The 21,115-nt window shown below is 47.8% G+C and overlaps 2 protein-coding genes and 1 long non-coding RNA gene across 6 annotated transcripts; 1 reads left to right on the forward strand and 2 right to left on the reverse strand.

The window, feature by feature from the left end:
- Window positions 1-4,492: 4,492 nt before the first annotated feature.
- Window positions 4,493-8,267, reverse strand: Ciart (circadian associated repressor of transcription). The gene is made up of 6 exons (XM_036190464.1): window positions 8,032-8,267; window positions 7,271-7,674; window positions 7,054-7,129; window positions 6,692-6,770; window positions 6,468-6,579; window positions 4,493-5,060 (listed from the first exon to the last, which is right to left on the reverse strand). The coding sequence occupies exons 2-6, from the start codon at window positions 7,613-7,615 to the stop codon at window positions 4,545-4,547; spliced, it is 1,128 nt and encodes a 375-aa protein (XP_036046357.1). The 5' UTR covers window positions 7,616-7,674; window positions 8,032-8,267; the 3' UTR covers window positions 4,493-4,544.
- A 293-nt stretch (window positions 8,268-8,560) lies between these two features.
- On the forward strand, window positions 8,561-18,174 carry LOC118585366. Its single transcript, XR_004945179.1, has 3 exons — window positions 8,561-9,663; window positions 15,421-15,528; window positions 17,912-18,174. It is a non-coding gene; the product is annotated as an uncharacterized LOC118585366 (long non-coding RNA).
- C6H1orf54 (chromosome 6 C1orf54 homolog) lies at window positions 9,904-19,412 on the reverse strand. 4 transcript variants are annotated; one of them, XM_036189846.1, is made up of 7 exons: window positions 19,396-19,412; window positions 19,210-19,274; window positions 17,201-17,287; window positions 15,438-15,496; window positions 14,635-14,856; window positions 11,049-11,150; window positions 9,904-9,984 (listed from the first exon to the last, which is right to left on the reverse strand). In XM_036189846.1, exons 2-6 carry the CDS (start codon window positions 19,253-19,255, stop codon window positions 11,052-11,054), a joined length of 513 nt encoding a protein of 170 aa, XP_036045739.1. In that variant the 5' UTR covers window positions 19,256-19,274; window positions 19,396-19,412; the 3' UTR covers window positions 9,904-9,984; window positions 11,049-11,051. The 4 variants fall into 4 exon arrangements, with proteins under 4 accessions (XP_036045739.1, XP_036045740.1, XP_036045741.1 ...); XM_036189847.1 differs by lacking the exon at window positions 19,396-19,412 and having other exon boundaries at window positions 11,049-11,147; window positions 19,210-19,357; XM_036189848.1 differs by lacking the exon at window positions 19,396-19,412 and having other exon boundaries at window positions 17,201-17,282; window positions 19,210-19,258.
- Between the last annotated feature and the right edge of the window lie 1,703 nt (window positions 19,413-21,115).

A 21,115-nucleotide genomic window follows, 5' to 3' on the forward strand; every position in this document is an offset into this window, starting at 1 on the left:
TCATCTTCCTTATTTGTAAAATGGCCTAATAGCTACTCTGTTGATCTCATAGAATTTGTCCTAAGAATCAAATGGGATAAGATATAAAAGTACTTTGTGAATTTTTGTCTTATTTTTAAGGTTTATTTTCTTATTATATGTGTATGAGTATTTTTGCCTACATGTATGTGTGTGTACTACGTATGTGTCTGGTGCTCATGGAGGATAGAACAGGGCATTGAATCCCTTGGGTCTGGAGTTACAGACAGTTGTGAGCTACCATGTACATGCTGGGAATTGAACCTGGATTTTCTGCAAGAGCAATAAGTGCTCTTAACTGGTGAGCTGACTTTCCTACCCCTTTGCTAATTTTTTCTTTTTTACTGGATTAAAAAAAATTTTTTTAATGTGCGTGGGTGTTTTGTCTGCATGTGTGCCTGGTTTCCAGGGAGGCCAGAGAGGACATCAGACCCCTGGATCTGGATTTACAGATGTTATGAGTCACTGTATGGGTGCTGGGAAACTAACCTGAGTCCTCAGGAAGAGCTGCCAGTACTGTTAACCTCTGAGCCGTCTGCTCAACCTCAGTGCCCCCAAGTTTTGAGCCTAGTTATCTAGAAAAATGTTGGCATCCTGTATTTCATTATTAATTTAGTGAAATTAATTTATTTCACTATTATTAAAAATTAACTGTATTTCACAATTAATTAATTAATTAGGAGGGCAATTAATTCTGTGTACTAGGGCTCAAACACAGGCTCGTATATGTGTCACCGCGTAAGAAGGTCAGAGGACATCTTGCCAAAAATGGTTTCTCTTCTTCCATGAGGTGGGTCCCATGGTTTGAACTCAGGTCATCAGGCTTGGTGGTGGCAGGGGCCTTTACTCACTGAGCCATCTCACCAGGCCTTTTACTTTAAAGACAGGTGTGTGTGTGTGCTTGCATGCCCATGTGTGAATGTATGTCCAGATATATGTACAGGTGCATGTTCCTGTACATGTGATTCCAGAAGAGGTCATTAGATTCCTCAGAGCTGTATTTAGATATATATTTGTGAGATGCCCATGCCTGGCTTATTAACTGGTTTCTGGGATCCCAACTCTAGTCCTCATGATTAGATAGCAACTGCTCTTGGCGGCCTAGCCGTCTCTCCAGTGTTCCACACTTGTTTTTAAGACAGTCTAAGGTGGTCTGGAAGAAGAGCTGTACCTGAGGATGACCTTAACTTTTGATCCTCCTGCCTTACCTCCCAAGTGCTGAGATTACATGCATATGCCACCATGCCCAGTTTTATGGGGTGCTAGGGATTTTACCCATGGCTTTGTGCATGCTTAGCATGCGGTAGGTATTTTAGAGCTACCTCCCTAGCCAGAAAGTGTTAAAATTTTAGCCAGGCAGTGGTAGCGCATGCCTTTAATCCCAGCACTTGGGAGGCAGAGCCAGGTGGAGCTCTGTGAGTTCAAGGCCAGCCTGGGCTACCAAGTGAGTTCCAGGAAAAGGTGCAAAGCTACACAGAGAAACCCTGTCTTGAAAAACAAAACCAAAACAAGACCAAAAAAAAAAAAAAAAAAAAACTAATAGTTTTTTTTGTTTTTTTGTTTTTTTTGAGACAGGGTTTCTCTGTGTAGCCCTGGTTGTTCTGGAACTCACTATGTAGACCAGGCTGGCCTGAGACTCAGAGATCTCTGCCCCTGCCTCCTTCATGCAGGGATTAAAGGCCACTGCTGCCACCACCACCCAGCTATAAATTTTTAATTAATTAAAATGTTTTAGATTTATTTTATGTGTATGAGTGTTTTGCCTGCACGTATGTTCTCTATAGGCGTTCCTGGTGCCCAAGGAGGTCAAAAGAGGGCATCAGATACAGGGCATTAGATCCCCTGCAACTGGAATTACAAAGGGTTGTGAGCTACCATGTGGGTGCTGGAAACTAAGCCTTGGTCCTCTGCAAGATGCTCTTAATTGCTGAGCCATCTCTCTAGCCCTAATTAAACAACAACAACAACAACAACAAAAATACTTAGTGTGTGTATATGTGCCTACATGGGTATGTGCATAGGCCAGATGACAACTTGTGGGAACTGGTTCTGGCCTTCTACCATGTGGGATCAAGGTACCAAACTCAGTAAGACTTGCCTATAAAGATCTTTAGATAAAGGCCATGGGCCATGTTCCTGGTCCCTTTGTTTATTTTTGTATAAGCAGTATATGAATAAAACTTCCCAGCAAAAAATGTATACATTCAGTGTGCCTTCTTAGGGCAAATATTAGAACAGGAAATGAAAGTTCAGCATTTATCTAATTTGAGGAAATAATAAAGGCAGTAAAAAAATGCAACGTTGACGTGGTTGGATATATGTAGAGAAAAGCCAAGCCTAGCACCTCAGAGAACACCCACAGTCTTGGGTGGGTGGAAACAGGGCCATGAAGAAACCTAGACAGTGCTGCCAGCTGGGTAAGAGGAGAGTTGGGACTGTGTGGAGTCACCAGGTCTAAGGCAGGAGAGTTCCCGAAGGCAGCATCATGTCCAGTGACACCGTGCACCTTTGTGAAGGCTCCTGGGTTTCACGATTGATTAGGTGGAAGGTATATTCTAAAACACTTGGGCTCATTTTGTGGGCTCATTAGTTACTTTGGAAGGTGCAGCAAAACGAAAGGAGTGTGAGCTGGGCCTGTGGCAGTTAACTGGAGTGGTGATGAGGGATTAGAAAAACCACTCTGCTCAACTATGGAGCACACTGGGGAGGAAGGCTTTGTGCTGGAGCACTTGCCTAGCGTGCATGGGGGCCAAAGTTCAATCCCTAGTACTGAGTGGGAGTGTGGGACTGAGGGAGGACTCCCAAGCAAAGGAGAGAGAGGTTGTGTAGGCTCAGGCAGTGTTTTCAGTAAGCCAGGAACTGATGACACCAGGGAGTAATTAATATGGATAGCAAATATAAATTACCAAAGTTTCACAAATAAAAGGAAATCCAGGGGGCTAGAGAGGATGGCTCAGCAGTTAAGAGCACTTGCTGCTCTTGCAGAGGACCTGAGTTCCATCCCCAGCATATACATGGTGGCCCATAAACATCTGTTATTCCAGTTCCAGGGGATCCTATGCCTTCTTCTGACCTTCTTGGGTACCAGGCATGCATATGATACACATACATACATGCAGGCAAATAATCATACTCACAAAGTAAAAATAAATCTTAAAAAATCAAATGAGAGGCTGGAACACTGACTCAGTGATTAACAGCACTGCTGCTCTTCCAGAGGACCTGGGATAAATCCCCAGCACCCACATGGCAGCTCACAACTGTCTGTGGCTCTAGTTCTGGGGATCCACACCCTCATACAGACATACATGCAGGAAACACACCAAAGCACATAAAATAAAAATAAATAAATTTAGATAAATAAATAAAATGAGCCAGACATGGTGGTTCATGCCTCCTTTAACCCCAGCACTCAAGATGCAGAGGCAGACCTGGTCTGTGTAGCAAGTTTTAGGCAATCAGGGCTACATAGTGAGACCCTGTCTCAAAAATTGTGTGTGTATATCAGAATCACAAATAGAGCTAAGAGTGGTGTTTCACCCATGTAATCCCTGGGGCACCAGAATCACCTTGATTTCTAGACCAGCCTGAGCTACACAAATAAGGTTTGCCTTAGAAAGGAGGCCATATTTTCTGAAATAAAAGGAGGTGATTTATTTACCAGAAATGGGAGAAAGCTGTCTGACTAGTGAGAAGCATGCTGAGCAGCTGAGAAGCAGTGCTTGAGATGACAGAGTTATCTGATGCACTCAAAGGCTGAGGATGAGAGAGGAAATGGCTTTTCTAGAAACTGGGACAGATCCGAAAGAAAGACAGAGAAGGGTAGTGATCCATCCATTCACGGATTGCACTCGGCGACACTTGACTAGCTTTCCGTGGCCTGCGGTATGTTTAGCAGTTACTGTTCGAGCAGGGATGTGGCCCCGAGTCTGAGCCCCCTGTGCTGACCTAAGGCCCTGTACCCTCTTCAACACCGGCACCCCTGGCTGTTTTGGCCTTGGCTCCTCTGGAGGCAGCAGCAGATTACATAGGCATTTACCCTCAAGCATCAACAGCTCCCATCAAAGCAGAGCTGTGCCAGAGCAGAAGAACCTGCTTGTCTGCCCGGCTGGAAGAGTCCACAGGGAGAGGGAAGGGCACTAGTTTCTGAGTGTGAGCAGAATAAAATAACAGCAAATCCCCTTCAAGGCTGAACCCTTAAGTGTCCCAAGGGTGTTTCCTAGGGAAGCAGCAGCTACAGTGCCCTCACAGGTCTTGTCTTATCCCAGCCACACTCGGCCTGTGGATTCACAGACACTCCTGTCCTGTCTTCTTTTCAGAAGCCCAGTGGGTAAGATTTATGGTATTCAAGGCTGAATTTCAATTTACCACAGTCAGCAGTGTTTAGGTAAAAAATGCCTTTAATCAGAAAGGATTTATTTTTCCTTACCACAAATACATTAAAAGTAAAAAACAAAACAAAACAAAAACAAACCACAAACATATATTTATAAAATTGGAAGTCAGAGGACAGTTCAAAGCCTGCATCAGGGGCTGAGGGCTGGGGCAGCCGCAGGATGGCTGCTCATCTGTGGGTCTTGGGGTCCTGCAGTCATCTCTCCAACTGTGGTAGGTCGGACAGGGGGACAGAGGGTGCAGCTCCAGTCTGATGGCAGCGTTCCTGGCATGCTGTAGCAACAAGGCCCCTCTCCAGATGGTTTCTCCAGATCACCGTGGATGACAGGAGACAGCGTTGTTGGTGGGATGGGAGCGCCTGGAGCTGAGTGGGTGAAGGGCTGGCCTCCTTTCTGGAGCACGAGGATGACACCAATGCTGCCTCCAGATCCTGAGGAACTGTGGCTAGGGGTGGAGCCTTGGGCACTGAGGGGCGGGTTACAAATTGGAGTGCTGTGAATCCAGGTGAGGTTCACTGCTGGCCATTCTGTAAGACGCCAAGGCCGCTGTGGTTTCAAAACGAAATGTTCTAGTTGTGTCTGGCCCATCTTCTCCATGAGAGGTGCGGGAGAGGAAGCAGCTGAGTCACTCTGGTAGCTTAGAGAGTGCTGGGCAGTGGAGAAAGGAGAAAATCATCCCGTAAGAAAGCTCATGGGTGAGCTCCACTTAGTCTGGGCCTTGGCAATCAAGTAATGCTTCCATTTGCTCAACCAACAGTTGAGAGGTGGTGACTCTTTGTGTCGAACATGCTATTAGGCTACTAGAGACAGACAAGAGAGAACAGCCCTACAGTTCTCACTATTTACACAACGGTTCCTGTCCCATGTCTTTAAACTACTTTTTGTGTTGTTAAGAGAATCAAACCCAGCCTGTCATGTGGCTGGAGAACACTCCAAGGGAAGTATAAGTGAATTAACCACACCCCAGCCAGAGACCTGTAAGTGAATTAACCGCACCCCAGCCAGAGACCTATAAGTGAATTAACCGCACCCCAGCCAGAGACCTGTAAGTGAATTAACCGCACCCCAGCCAGAGACCTGTAAGCGAATTAATGTCCTGATTTCTGTGTTGAAAATCCTCGGGTTGGGGACTTAGCTCAGTGGTAGAGCACTTGCCTAGCAAGCCCTAGGCCCTGGGTTCGGTCCTCAGCTCAAAAAGAAAATCCTCGCTTTCCATATTTAGTTCTTCATGAGGCATGATCCTGTTACTTATTTTTCAGTCAATTATTTTCGTATCATTAAAAACTATAGTTGAGGAGCTAGGGACATGGCTCAGTTGTTAAGAGCACTGGCTGCTCTTCCATAGTGCCTGCGTTCAATCCCCAGCACCCATATGGCAGCTCACAACTGTCTGTAACTACAGTTCCAGAAGATCCGACACCCTCACAGTCATACATGCAGGCAAAACACCATAAAAAGAAAAAACAAACAAACAAAAACAAACAACTATAGTTGATTTAGCCGGACATGGTGGCATTTGCCTTTAACTCAAGCACTCAAGAGGCAGAGGCAGACAGATCTCTGTGCGTTCCAAGACAGCCAGAGCTACACAGAGAAACCCTGTCTTGAAAAAAACGAAAAAGAAAACAAAACAAACAAGAATAGAAACCCATTATAGACGCATAAGGTTTGGCCGAGAATACTCTGACAGGAGTCAGGAGATGGGCAGGGTTCGGAGAGGTGCAAGGAAAAGCAGAGTTGTGAAGAAGAACTGAGGCCTCTTCCTGTGTGAGTCACTTGGCCGGGTTCAAAAGCCTTCTGCATCTTCAGAGAGCAGGTAAGCCAAAACAGGAAGGTAGGGCTAAATCTTGTGGAATCCCAACAAAATGGAACCAGCACCTTGGCTAAATCTAAAAATCACAGTGCCGCATAAAACCAGGCATTCCCTTCCCTGGGCAGGGGCGGGGGCGGGGATGGGAGTGGGGGGCTAAGGAAAACGAGAGGGGACGCATTTCTCCATGCACAGTCTATTTCTCGATTCTTCTCCCAGGGCTTCCTTGGTTTCTAGGTCCTTACCTTGCTTATCGGATGCCTGCTACCTCCTAAGGATGACTTTTGGGCAGCCACATGAGGGAACCATGTCTTTAACATCCCTTCCACTTGCAGCAAGGTCCCTAGATACCGTTCTCTGTGAAAACAGGATAGTTTTAAACGTCATCAAGTATGAAAAAAAGAGATGTGGAGAATTGTACAGGTCTCCCTCAGTCTGATACTGAGAAGAAAGAAACAGGGAGACTTACCCCATCTGAGGCTTCCGTAAAACCCCCACGATACGCTGGATCCGGTCCATGGCCACACTCTGCTGGAAGCTACTCAATCCTACCGTGAAAGAGAGAGGGTGATCAGAGGCTGTGGGATGCAGCTCAGTGGCAGAGAGCTTGTCTAGCGTACACAAGGCAGTAGGCTCACTCCCCAGCATGAGAGAAAGCAGAGCGGGGACTGATAGACAGGTAGATGGGGGTTAAAATGGATTCACCCAAAGAAATTCAGTTACAGATGCAATCAGGGAATAGCTCAGGTCCAAAACTGATTTAAGTAAGAGACATGTCACACAGGGAGGGGAGCTACCCCCCCCCCATGCAATCATGAGGTTATTAATTACCTTTGTCAAAGCGGCCCATTTTCAGTCCATTCAGTAGATCTGTGAGGGGCCGTATGAACCCTTGGAGTTCTTTACACTGTAGGGAGACAGCGCAAAGGCTAAGGGACCAGCAGTGGTTTTTCTGCTGTCCTGTGTGTGGCAGCCAATACCATCCTCTCAGGGTCCTTATCACTCAATTCGGTGTCTGCCACTGCACTACTGCCTCCTGCTTCCTTACCTTTTGAGCAAAAAGCAGGTCTCCCTCTGTGGTACATCCCCAGGTGTGTAGACGGGTCTCCAGTCCAGCGTCTCTTGATCTTTTGACTCTAGATCCTCGCTGTTCCAGAGGAGAGGCTGTATGTTGGTTACTAGAAATCCTGGGTCGATGTCTGCAGCGGATAGGGCCTGGACTGGGCTGGGAGCCTCCCCTTTGCCCAACAGCGTCTGGCCTGAGCCCTTGGGTGCTCCTGCCCTCCCTCTCATTATCAGAGGGAAAGCCAGAGTCACTGTTCACAGGGGATGTGGAAAATGACGAGGAGAGAGAGGAGGAGGAGTAAGAAGAAATGCTAGATGGAGAATCCATAGGTCCAGGAGCAGGGGCTGAAAAGCAGCTCTCGTAGTACCAAAGATCAGAACCTGCAACTGAAAAGCAAAGAGAGGGAGTCTGAAACCAGTCAAAGGATCTGGAGAGGGACTGGGAGAGACTGGGGCGTTCTGAACACGATATTTTCCGTTCTCAACAGAAACAACAACAACAACAAAACCCTGGCTTTTCCACCCCCGTTCAAAATCCAGACCGCCGGCCCACAGAGTGAGTACCCGACTTGACACCTTCCCCGGCGTCTGCTGTTCTGGGCTGTTCCCTTCCAGACCTCACAGTGAGCTTGGCGACCTAAAAAGCCACCCGCTGGTGGCTGATGTGCGCACCAAACCCCACCTAAGGTCCCCGTGGGGACCGCCCCCACGGACACCCGTGTCCGTAGCTTTCGCATCCCTCACCGTCAGGCGCCCTGCGCCGGTCAGTCTGTGCTCGCGCCTTCCAGGTGATGCAATTCCTCTCGACACCCCGATCTGCGGCCTCACGAGCCCACTCTCTCCGTCCGGGTCCGTCCTCCGGAGGAGCGCTCCGCCCTGGTCTGCACGCCTGGGTCTGTCGGTTCAGCCCGGTGCGGGATCCAGCTCCTTCCCGGTCTGTGCTTGCGCCGCTCTGGCCGACCCACCTCCGCCTCACTCTGTGGGTCCCCGCCCCTTCCCCCCTCCCAGACACGTGCGGCCCCGCACGTGCCTCCCCCGGCGTACACAGACCTGGTGCTCTCATTGGATAGCTTGCCGGCAACACGTGACTCCAGGCACAGACACTCACTGCCCATTTGCCACCGCACGCGGGGGTTCGGCCAATAGAGAGGCAGCCGAGCGGTGATTGGCCGGGAGGGAAGCAGTCGAGGCTCCGCCCGTACATGCGGCTCCTCCGGTGATAAAAAGAAAGGAGGATGGAAAAAAAAAAAAAGTGAAAATGAAGAAAGGGGCGGAAAAGGGTGGAGCTCGTCGCCTTAAATAGGACGGCGCCGCGCGGGAGACTGCGCGGCCCGGGTGTGCGGAGCGAGACCGTGCCGTGGAGGCGGTGCCTGGGGACGGGGGCCCCCTCGGAGCGCCTCCGCGCACGGGCGCAGCACGTGGGAGCCCGCAGCAACTCGTGTCCGCAACGTGTGTGACAACGGACGTGTGACGCCGGGCCTCCGTTCCCTTGTCGGCGGCTCGCCCTCGTGACTCCCCACTCTTTGATCCTCCCCTCCTCGTCTCCTCGTTGGGTGCCTCCTGCCCTGCTGGGCGAGGAGGGTGGGGACTGCAGCCGGAACGCCGCGTCCTCTCCGGGGCTCCCGCCGAGCGGCGTCTTCAGCCGGTTCTTACATAAGCTGCCCCGCACGTTACCATCTCAGATGCCAGCCCGCCGGGACTCCAGGGGTCAAAGCCGAACTCGTCCCTGGCTTTTCTGCCCCGGGCCCTTCAGACCCTTCAACTCAGAACTCTCGGACTCTCAGCACAGGGAAGAGAGGAGAGGAGAGCCTCGATTCTCAAGGTTATGGCTTTATCTGGCCCCAGTTTATTTGTTCCTTTGAGGCGACTGGAAAGACGTTGAGGAAGGAAAAGAGCAAGTCCAGAGTCTCCAGCAGACGCGAACATCCGTTTCACCATGTCGTAGTTAAAGGAAACCAGGCAGGGCAGGACCCTGTGGGACGAAGACAACCTAGGGGACGCAAGGGGGCACTCTAGTTCCGATGAGGGTCGGGAGGACAGAGACTGGGATTTTTATTTTTTTAAGTGCATATTCTTACTAAAAGAAAAAGTTGGACAGGGATATAAGTTAGGGTTTGGAGAATGTGTGATTATTTTAAGTATATTCGAATACTTTTTACCTATATTTAGCAATATGGTTATTTTAGAAAAAGAAAAAGGTTTCTAAATTAAACCTCAGCACTGTTTCCCCAAACACAAAGTTTCACGGCACTATCAAATAAAATATAATTAATCTCGGTATGATGGCTCACTCCTGCTGTAATCCTAGAGGTTGGATACAAGAACTCGGTTCAAGACCAGCCTGAGCCACATGGGACCATTAGAAACCTGTTACCTGTGAGTATTCTCTTTTCTATGCTAAACTCTAGATTTATTTACAGGGTATGATTCCTGCCAATTAATTGACGTCTAATTCAAGTTTGTTTCTCTGCGTAGCTCTGGCTGCCCCAGAGGAAAGCTGGGCATGCGCCACCACACTGATTTCTGATTCTCAGTCTAATCTGCTCTTCATGCCCTCCAAGTTTCGGTGTACATGTCAGTGTTGACTTTAAAACAGACCATCATTAAGAAGTAGACACTTTTTTTTCTTTTTCTTTTATTTTTCATCCAACTTCTTGCCAAATTCTAGTCTGAAGAGTTGTAGCAGCCTTCTCTCACCTGGAGGGAGGGGACATAAAAACAGGATCAGGTGGTTGACTTGGTGTTTAAGAAAACACATTGCTTTTTGTTTTGTTTTTCAAGACAGGATTTTTTTTGTGTAGCCTTGGCTGTTCCGGAACTATATCTGTAAACCAGAGCTGGCTGTGGACTCACAGAGATCCGCCTGGCTCTGCCTCCCGAGTGCTGGGATTAAAAGCATGTGCTGACCAGGTGGTGGCGGCGCACACCTTTAATCCCAGCACTCGGGAGGCAGAGCCAGGTGGATCTCTGTGAGTTCCAGGCCAGCCTGGGCTACAGAGCGAGTTCCAGGACAGGGACCAAAACTACACAGAGAAACCTTGTCTCCAAAAACCAAAAACAAACAAACGAACAAAAAAAGCATGTGCCACCACCAACAAATGACTGGCCAGCTAAATTCAATTCCTAGCACCCATGCCAGGTGGTTCCCAAACCCCTGTAACCCCATTCCCGGAGCTCTGGTGCCTCTGGCCTCCTAAGTACCCAATTCATGTATCCATGCCCCTCCTCTATACATACACATAATTAAAAACAATAAAGCCAAAACACAAGATCAGGAGGCCAAGAAGTCTGCCCTCGCTCTCATCTCTGTGCAGACCCCACAGATTTCATGTTCTAAGATGGAGTCTCCACTCTGTTGAGAAACACGAGTCCTTTTCATGCTTCCTTCCTCCTGCTGAACTTTGCCTCTTGGCTCTTACAGGGTTGTAGCACACACCCATTTTGACCTCTGGCACCTGCCATAACTTCAAACCTGGCCAGAATGGAACCAGCCCTGGTTTTTCCAGTCTTGTTGGGAGTTTGGAAAAGCCTTCTCCATTCAACCTGCCTCTCTCCTAGGAGGTCTTGAAAATCCTCCCAGATTAGAATAAAAAAAAATGACATCACAAAAGTCTTTGTTTCAATTTATTACAAATCTCTTCAAGATTAGATAGTCAGATATTTCTAAATGTGATCCCATTTCTTTAAGCATAGGAGAACTGAACAGGTTGGTAAGAATTACTTCAGAGCACCCCCACAAAAGCCAGTGACTGGCCTCTTACCTTCTACATAAAATGTATCCCCCCTTGAAGGAGGGTCCATAAGAGAAGACAGGACACAGAACTCTGCAGACTGGACATGGCATCATTCTGATCTGGACTCTGCTAAAACACCCACACACACAATAGGTCATTGTCACCTTCCTAGCAATTCCCAATCCACCTCCAGGAAGATAGACACCCCTTTACCCTAACCCCCTTCTTCCCTACCTCTGGTCTCAAAGGAGATTTAACCCTCATCCCCATCACTGTAGAGAATTCTTCCTACTTGGGAGGCCACGACTCTCAATGATATTCGATGTTTTATCTTTTGTGTACATGGCTTTTTGCTAGTCACTGTGCTGGGTGCTTTGGGGGGCTATAAATAAGATGTAGTTCCTGTGCTCAGGAGGGGCTTACCATCTATCGAGAACCCACTATACGTTTAAAAACGCGCGTGGGGTATTTGCTGTTAGGCTTTGCTTGCCAGCCCTACCGCCCTGCCGCTTCCTCCCAGTTATGTTCAACTGCCGCTAGGCTGCTTTTTGGTCCCTTTACCTTTTCTGGCCATTGGTGTTCTGGGTTTCTTTTTTTTGTTTTGTTTTGTTTTTGTTTTTGTTTTGTTTTTCCAGACAGGATTTCTCTGTATAGTTTTGGTGCCTGTCCTGGAGCTCACTGTGTAGACCAGGCTGGCCTTGAACTCACAGAGATCCACCTGGCTCTGCCCCCTGAGTGCTGGGATTAAAGGTGTATGCCACCACTGCCCGGCTGTTTTTTGTTTTGTTTTTTAAATTTTATATTTTTCAGGTGGGTCTATATTTGTTACATTTTCTCATAATGTTCATCACACACACCCACCCACCACAGGGATGAAAACCAGAGCCTTGCAAATGTCACACAAGGGCTCTACCACTGAGCTACATCCCAATCTCTTCTCTCCTCTTTATTTTTATTTTTTTAAAAGAGTTATTTATTTATTATGTATACAGTGTTCTGTCTGCATGTGTGTCTGCAGGCCAGAAGAGGGCACCAGATCTCATCGCAGATGGCTGTGAGCCACCATGTGGTTGCTGGGAATTGAACTCAGGACCTTTGGAAGAGCAGTCAGTGCTCTTTAACCTCTGAGCCATCTCTCCAGCCCTATTTTTATTTTTATTTTTCAGATAAGGTCTCTCTATATAGCTCCAGCTTTCCTAGTACTCACTATGTAGACCAGGCTAGACTTGAACTCAGAGAGATCTGTCTGCCTTTGCCTCCTGAGTGCCGAAATTAAAAGCATGCACCTTACACAGCCTTCCTTATTTTTGAGATAGGTTTTGGGCTCTGGGTAGCTTTTGATTGATTATATCAAGCTTTCTCTTCTAGTCCCTATAATGCAAAGCTAGCTGTCCCCTGCCTCTTCCATTTCTTTGGTTGATTTCTCTTCCTCCACTGACTTAGTCACTGGCCTTTCTACTTTCATGGCTAGAGCTTTGCCCTGAGGTCTCCACTGATCTAGTCAGTTCTCTTTAGGACACCCACAGGACTGGCAAAATGATCACTTCCCTCCTAAGCCACTCTGGCATCCAATAGTTCCCACTTTGACTGACCATTTCCACAAACACGTTTATTAGATTCTATTTGTGTTTCATGGGTACATGTGTGTTGGTGTGTGTATGTGTGCATATGTAGAGGTCAGAGGACAACTTGAAGAAGTGGGTACATTCTTTCCATCACATGGGGCCTGGGGATTGAACTCAGATCATCTTGGTGGCAGACATCTTTACCATCTGAGCCATCTCTCTGCCTCTCCAAACATGGTTAAAGTCTGTAAGTTATCTTAACTCTCCTTTATAAAATTATCACTGAAGAGAGGCATTTTCTTCTAATTTTATTTTTCTGCTGTCAATTTATGCACCACTCTCCTAGTCTAGCCCTTTAGCGGGTATTTCTGGGAGAGTATAAACTTTTCCACTATGCATCTTGCATATAATAGGATGGAGAGTTTTCCTAAATTTTGATTCCATTGTCTTCACCCTGCTGGAGTACTCACCAGGCTCCTTATTGATCATCAGCCCCAAAGTCCAGCCCAACATTTCAGACTATCTATTTTTCCCTAACTTGGTGTATATAATATTAGTACACAAAATGAAAGGACTTGTGCATTTTTTTTACATTTATTTAGCTAGGTGAGAGGGCATGGGATGTCACAAGTGTGGAAGCCAATGGACAACTCTTGGAATCTCTTGTATCCTTCTGCCAAGCAGGTCTCGGGGACCAAACTTGGCCGAGGTCCTCAGGCTTGTTAGCAAGTACCTTTATTTGATGAGCCAGCTGACTGCTCAAAAAAAATTTTCTAAGACAGAGTCTATGTAGCTCTGGATGTCCTGGAACTTGCCATGGAGACCAAACTGGTCTGGAACTGGCAGAGATCCACCTGCCTCTGCCTCTAGAGCGCTGAGATTAAAAGCATGTACCACCACGCCTGGCCAGTTTTTCCTCAATAGGGTCTTGCTATGTCACTCAGGCTGGTCTTGCTTCCGTCCATCATCCCCACAGATGGCTTATTTCGAGTTTTTCTCCTCATCACCCTCTCCTGCAAGGAAGCCTCCTGTCCCCTGACCCCACATAGCAAAAACATAATTCTTGAACTTCCTTTGCAGCCCAACCCTTGTAGATATTGTAGCTTCCTACTGTTCCCCTCCGTAAACGTTCCTTGGGTCGTACCCTGATCACCAGACGTAACAGTCTGTTCTGCTTCCCTCCCTCAGCAGCTTCCACTCTGGTAAACTGTTCTTCATCTGTCCTTTCAGAACACCTAACCAGCAAAAGCTGTCTTAGTCTTGAGTTGTGTCTAAACCAAAATCTGGACTAGCTCAGCAGGTCAAAGCGCAAGCCACGGAAGCAAACTGACTCCTCCGAGCTGGGCTCCGGCCTCCACACATGTGATCAGGCACAAGTGCCATAGCCCACTCTGCCGGACAGTTGACACAAACCAGAGTCACTGGGCAGAGGGAACCTCATCTGAGGGATTGTCTCCATCAGATTGCATTGTGGGAATATCCTTGGGGAATTTTCTTCTTTTCTTTTTTCTTTTTCTTTTTTTTTTTTTTGGCTTTTCAAGACAGGGTTTCTCTGTGTAGTTTTGAAGCCTGTCCTGGAACTCACTCTGTAGCCCAGGCTGGCCTCGAACTCACAGAGATCCACCTGGCTCTGCCTCCCGACTACTGGGATCAAAGGCATCTGCCACCATGCCTGGCGAAAATTCTTGATTAGTGATTGATGTAGAAGGAGCCAGCCCACGGTGGGCAAGTGGTATAAGAAAGCAAGCTGAGCAAGCCAGGGCAGCAAGCCAGGAAACAGTGGGCCTCCGAAGTCTAGGCCTGAGCTCCTGGCCTGACTCCTTGCAATGGTGAAGTGTGACCTGGTAGTTGTAAGATGAAATAAACCCAAGTCATTTTTGTCAGTGTTTGATCATAACAACAAAAACCAAGTCAGAGTACCTCCGTGGAAGTAGTATCATTTGGTTCCCCTACCAATGCCTGCCCTGTTTACTCAAGGTCACTAGGCCTGAGATCTGTCAGGATAAAGATTTTGTGTCTCCCTCCTCCTAAATCCCCATTTGACTCACTGGTTCTGTTGCCGCTGGTCCTGCTGGTCTCCTTGGCCCCGCTGGTCCCGCTGGTCTTGTTGGGCCCGCTGTTCCCGCTGATCCCGCTGTTCCCGCTGATCCCGCTGTTTCTGCTGTTCCCGCTGGTCTCGTTGTTACAGGATTCTGCTGCTCCACAAGTTTGGTCTGAAGACTAATGGTGGTCTCTACGGCTTCTGTTGTCACCTCCTTCTGCAGCCTGTTCTGCCCTCGGCAGGATTGGGAAACAGTTTTCCTTTCTTCCATCTAACATCCCCACAGATGCTCTATTTAGGGTTTTTCATCTTTTCCTTCAAGCAAGCCTCCTACCACCACCACCCACCCCAGCCCCGCATGACTAAAACTCAAGATGAGGGATTGTCTGGGCGCAGTGTTAGCACAGATTGTGTATGGATTCCATTCAACAAGTCCTTCCATTGTCCCTTTTCCTGTGATAGTAAGGCCACTAGGTTCTGGCTTCCTTCCCCCAGCTACAGTTAACAGGTCCGGTTGGGACCTGTGTCCTAGTTGCTATCTACCAACTTCTCTTTTCTCACTCACTTTCCTTTTGTCCTCAGGTGGCCGTACTCAATAGTCCTGGATGGACTGGAACTTGCTGTGTAGATCAGGCTGACCTGCAGCCCATGGCAATCTTCCTGCCTCTGCCTCCTGAGTGCTGGGGTTGTACGAGAGCACTACCATACCCAGCCTGATATTCATTCTTGCCAATCAGTTACGTTTCAGCACTCCCCAGTTTCTGTTGACTGTTATTTGTCCTGACCCTCTTAGATGGAGAAGTCACTCACCAACCTGTCCTCCGACTCAAACATGGAGTAGTCAACAGTGAAGTTTGCACTAAAGTCATCTGAGAAGAGGAAAGGAAAAAAGCTGTAAAAGGTGTTGGTACAATCTACTTTTCGTTATTTTTAGTGTGAAAATGTTTGTGAGGCCGGGCGGCGGTGGCGCAGGCCTTTAATCCCAGCCCTTGGGAGGCAGAGGCAGGTGGTTCTCTGTGAGTTTGAGGCCAGCCTGGTCCACAAATCAAGTTCCAGGACAGCCAGGGCTGCACAAAGAAAACCTGTGTGAAAAACAAACAAAGTTTGTGGGGCTGGAGAGATGGCTAAGCGGTTAAGAGCACTGACTGCTGTTCTGAGGACCTGGGTTCAATTCCCTTCGATCCCCAGCACCTACATGGCAGCTCACAGCTGTTTGTAGCTCCAGTTCCAGGGGACCTGACACCTGTGGCAAGACACCAATACAGATAATAAAAATAAATAAGAAAAAAGTTTTTGGGCTGGGTGGTGGTGGGCACACCTTTAATCCCAGCACTCGGGAGGCAGGCAGATCTCTGTGAGTTTGAGGCCAGCCTGGGATACCAAGCGAGTTCCAGAACAGCCTCCAAAGCTGCAGAGAAACCCTGTCTTGAAAAACAAACAAACAAACAAAACAAAACAAAGAAAAGAAAAGAAAAGAAGTCTGTAGATTGGAGCTGATGAGATGGCTTAGCAGTTAAGAACATGTATTTCTTTCAGGGACCTGAGGTTAGTTTCTAGACTCCATACTGAGTAGCTTTCAATCCCTCATAACTCCAGCTCCAGTGGGATTTGATACCGCTGATCTCCATGGCAACTTCACTCATGTACAAGTACACATCCCTCCAATATACATAATTTAAAATAATAATGAAAACCAAATCTTTTTGTTTTGTTTTGTTTTTAGAGACAGGCTCTCTCTGTGTAACAGCCTTGGCTGTCCTGGACTAGCTCTGTAGACCAGGCTGGCCTCAAACTCACAGAGATCCACCTGCCTCTGCCTCCCAAGGGCTGGGATTAAAGACGTGCGTCACCATGTCTGGCTAAATCTTTTTAAGTAGATTTATATTGTCAATTTAGTATCTAAAATAATTTACAAATTGAAAATTTTCCAAATTGTCCCCAACATTTTCCAAAGAATAAAAATATAATGATCTTAAAGGGCTGCAGAGACAGTTTAGAGGTTAGGATCACTGGCTACTCTTGCAGATAGACCTGGGTTCAGTTCCCAGCACTCACTTCTTTGCTCACAACCATTTGGAACTCCGGCTGCAGGGGATCCAGTGCACCCTCCTGACCTCCGTAGACACCGGGCACACACGTGGTGCACAGACACACATACAAGCAAAATATTCATACACAAAAAAATTCTTTTTTTTTTGGTTTTTTGTTTGTTTAGGGTTTTTTGTTTGTTTGTTTGTTTGTTTGAGACAGCATTTCTCTGTGTAGCCTTAGCTGTCCTGGAACTCGCTCTGTAGACCAGGCTGGATTTGAACTCACAAAGATCCACCTGCCTCTGCCTCCCTAGTGCTGGGATTAAAGGTGTGTGCCAGCACTGCCCAGCATGAAATAGTTATTAATTTAAAAAAAAATCACGGGCTTGAGAAAGAATACCAAGAGTCTCGGTAGGTTTTGCTCATAGCCAAAATTTTGTCTGACCCTCTTGGTGTATTGCAGAGTGAAGGACAATCTTTGAATGAGGTATTTCCCAAATCTCCTCCTACCCAACTAAGACTCAAACCCTTTCACGTACGCACCATAATTGGGGGTAATTGTGTAATAATAATATGTGACTTGATAGTAATCCCCCTCTTCCAGCTCTTCATCATCCTCGTATTCCTGTCCTGCGAAGAGACAAGAGCTACAGGTCAAAAGCATCTAGAGCTCCTTAGCAACAGCACATGTGGAGTTGATCCCAGATCTCCTGGGTTTCCTTTCTGCCTCCTCTCCAGAGGCCTCAGCTCCCTGCTCTGTCCCTCCAAACCCGCCCAGTTAGGGCAGAACTCCCAGGACAGATCTTTTCACATCCGCTAAGCCCCAAGGGAGATGTTATGTTTATAAACGGAAGATGGAGACCAGAAATTTAGAAAAGCATATAGATTCCGTATGCTCCCAAATTTGTTATATTTGGGAGAGATCTTATCAGCATCTCTCACAAAACGCTAACAATCTCAGGCTTTTGAGTTTTGGTTTACTTCCAGCTTCCCTGCTAACTAAGCGGAAGTTTGAACAGTCCATTTAGAGCCCCCCCCCCCCCCCCCCCCGTTTTCTTTCTTTCCTTTCCTTTTTTTGAGACAGGGGCTCTCTGGGTAGCCTTGGCTGTCCTGAAACTCACTGTGTAGACCAGTCTAGCCTTGAACTCACAGAGATCTGCGTGCTTCTGCCTCTGCCTCCCAAATGCTGGCATTAGAGGCATTCCTTAAAGTGAGTCAGCTGGACCAAACAACCCATCTTTTCTTCCCTTCTAGAACGAAAAATGTGTGGCGTTGACAATTGAATCCAGAATCCTAGACCTTCTGCTGATCACATCCCTCCGACCCCAGACTGAGGACACGGGATTTAAAGGAAAGGGAAGCAATGACCCACCTGGCAGACTGGAGAACAAAGAAGGGAAGGAGCCAAGCTGCTCTTGGGACTCTGTCCCTAAATGCGGCCAGTGCTTGACTGTCCTAGAAGCCAATCCATTTATATCTTCTTCTTTTATTTATTTATCTATCTATCTATCTATTTATTTATTTATTGTGGTTTTTCGAGACAGGGTTTCCCTCTGTGTAGCTTTGGAGGCTGTCCTCTAACTCGCTCTGTAGACCAGGCTGGCCTCGAACTCACAGAGATCCACCTGCCTCTGCCTCCCGAGTGCTGGGATTACAGGCGTGCGCTGCCACCGCCCGGCTTCTTCTTCTTTTTAAGACAGGGTTCCCTATGTATCCCTAACCAGCCTAGAACTCACAAAGACCCTCCTGTCTCTGCCTCTGGCGTGCTGGAATTGAAGAAGTGAGCCACCACACCCCAGCTTGGTTTTGTTTCTTGCTATAGGGAGTATTTGTTTATTTGAGACAGGGTTTCTCTGTGCAGCCCTGGCTGTTCTGGGACTTGTTTTGGAGAGCAGGCTGGCCCAAACTCAGAGATTTGCCTGCCTCTGCCTCCTGAGTGCTGGGACTAAAGGGTGTGTGCCACCGCACCTTGCTAGGGTGGGGGTGAAGGGGGTATTACATGTCTGGGGCTAGTCAGGAACTCACTGTGTAGTCAAAATGGACCTTGAATTTTTGATCCTTTCCCCTCTGTGTGCTAAGAACTGGGGCAGGTGCCGGCGCGCTTGGCTCTCACGCCTGTGTCTTTGCTGACAGAAGTTGGGGTTTTTTTTTGCTTCTGCTCTGTGGGAAGGGGCTACTCTGGCTTTTCTCACTGCTCCCCCCAGCATCCAAGAGCCCCCCTCTTCCCTTTCCCGCGCCTCACTCTTCTGTTCAGCTTTGTGGTGACAGCGACAGAAACCTGAGCTCAGTCTTGCTGGAGGATCTCTCTTTAGGACTCCAGCCTCCACCAGCCTTCTCTTCTTTGACAGGGCTTGGAGTTGCTTTGCCTTTGGTTTCCCGGCTCCACTTTCCAGATCTCTACTCTGCCCGCAAGCCTGGACTCCAGCAGCTGAGAAAGCACCATCACTCCCCGCCGACATGCCCACTCACCTTCTCTTTATATCTTTTCTCTCGTCCCATTGACCACAAAAGAAGGCGTACCAAAGCTCGGGATCAGAAGTAGACTTACTTACCCAGGACGAGCGGTACAGCAAGGAAGGCCACCAAAAGGACATCCATTCTGGGCTGGGCACTATGGCTGTGAAAGTCAAAAGAGGAAATTCTGCTGTTTCCCACCACACTTACCCAGCCTCCCCCGCTGCTGGGAAGCTGGGAAGGAGCAGTGATTCTTCTCCCAAGGGACAGGACTCTCCGCCTACTTGCTCAGTAGATCTGTTACGCAGCTGCTGGACTGAGGGGCAAGCCTGTTGGATGGACGCAAACTTGTTATTCCTGGAGAGCCCCCAGCTCTAGATTAGGTCCACTCGGGACTCTTGCTGCTGGGACCAATGTCTCCACTCTCTCCTCCTTCCCATGCAGACCTGTCTTTACTCACAATATCTTTTATCACTGTGGGGATGATAAGAAGAAAGGGTGAGGACCTTTTCTAGACCATAAATAAATGGTGCCTCTTCTCTGCCTATCTTGGCTATGGAGGATGAGAGTGATGTTTATGAACCATTGTTTGACTCCTAAATTTCCTTCTGCATTGCTGCTGATAAAAATCTGTCAGGTCCAAAGGAAACTCCAATTTCTCAACTTCCAAAAGGCAGTCATATATCCAGAAATGAGCTCATCCTGGACTTTATAGGAGGATTTCTGGAAGGTAGAGAAAAGCCAGCCTTCCACAGGAACTTGTGAAGCTGGTTCCCATCTAACCAATGAAGTCATTTCCCTTCCCTCTGGCAGAAGGGACATATGACTACCAGAGAAGAGTATCAGTTTATTAAATCCTATGCTGGTCTCCAGGCTCTCTCAGTATCACAAATACCTGTTGCACATTTCAAAGTCCACACTGGCCTGGCAGTGATGGTGCACGCCTTAAATCCCAGCACTCGGGTGGCAGAGGCAGGCAGATCTCTGTGAGTTCGAGGCCAGCCTGGGCTACAGAGCGAGATCCAGGACAGGCTCTAAAGCTACACAGAGAAACACGATCTTTAAAACAAAACGAAAGTCCACACTAACATCCTAGCCTTTCTCACCCCCTTCTCTACACTGTACCGCCTCCAGCTCATGGGCTCCCCACCCCACAGCTACTCCTCCTGTAAGGATCCTCACTGTGCCCACTGTATTCTCTACCTCCCACTATCCCCCCCTCCTCTTGCAGATAGCCCTGGCCTTGTCTGCACTGTTGGCCACACTCCATCTACTTTCCTTCTCTTCTCTGAACTCTTCCTGATGCCTCTGGCTGTTCTCTCTTAACCTTAACCATGCCATGAAGCAGCCACGTTGGCAGTTTCTTTACTGTACCCCTGAAAACAATAGCCAAAGCCAGTTATTTCTCTCCACTTCATGTTGGCCTCACCTGTTCCCCCAACCCCCGACTTTTTGGATACAGGATGGGAGAAGAGAGGAAGCAAACACCACCTTTCCTCCTGCTAGGCGCCAGGCCTGTCTCCCACTTTCAGACACAGGCACCTTCCCTATCGTTCTGTCTGCTCTGGTATTTCCTATTTTCATTTGGTTCAATTCAGAAACAGCAGCATATTGATTAGGCATAATGAACTAAGTTTAGTCTGTTAGGCAATTGAGACCTCACAGACTAGACAGTCAAAAAACAAAACAATACCTTTGATCCCAGTGTTTGGGAGGCAGAGGCAGGAGGATCTCTGAGTTTGAGACCAGCCTGATCCAGAGTGAATTCTAGGACAGCCTGGACTATTTCACAGAGAAACCCTGTCTCGAGAAACCCCACATATGTAGTAAATATCTGCTCAGCATCTAAAATTGTTCCCTGGAACACACAAGTGTCTGTGAAATCAGTTTTACAGGCGGCTCTCTCTGGTCAGGAGATGCCCTGTTGACAGCTCATTAAGTGAAAAAAAGAGTTGTCTTGTCCATATTTCCCCTAACTCAGGCTGCTGAACTCAGAGCAGGACA

Source organism: Onychomys torridus, chromosome 6, assembly GCF_903995425.1.
Source record: "Onychomys torridus chromosome 6, mOncTor1.1, whole genome shotgun sequence".
Taxonomy (NCBI): Eukaryota; Metazoa; Chordata; class Mammalia; order Rodentia; family Cricetidae; genus Onychomys; species Onychomys torridus.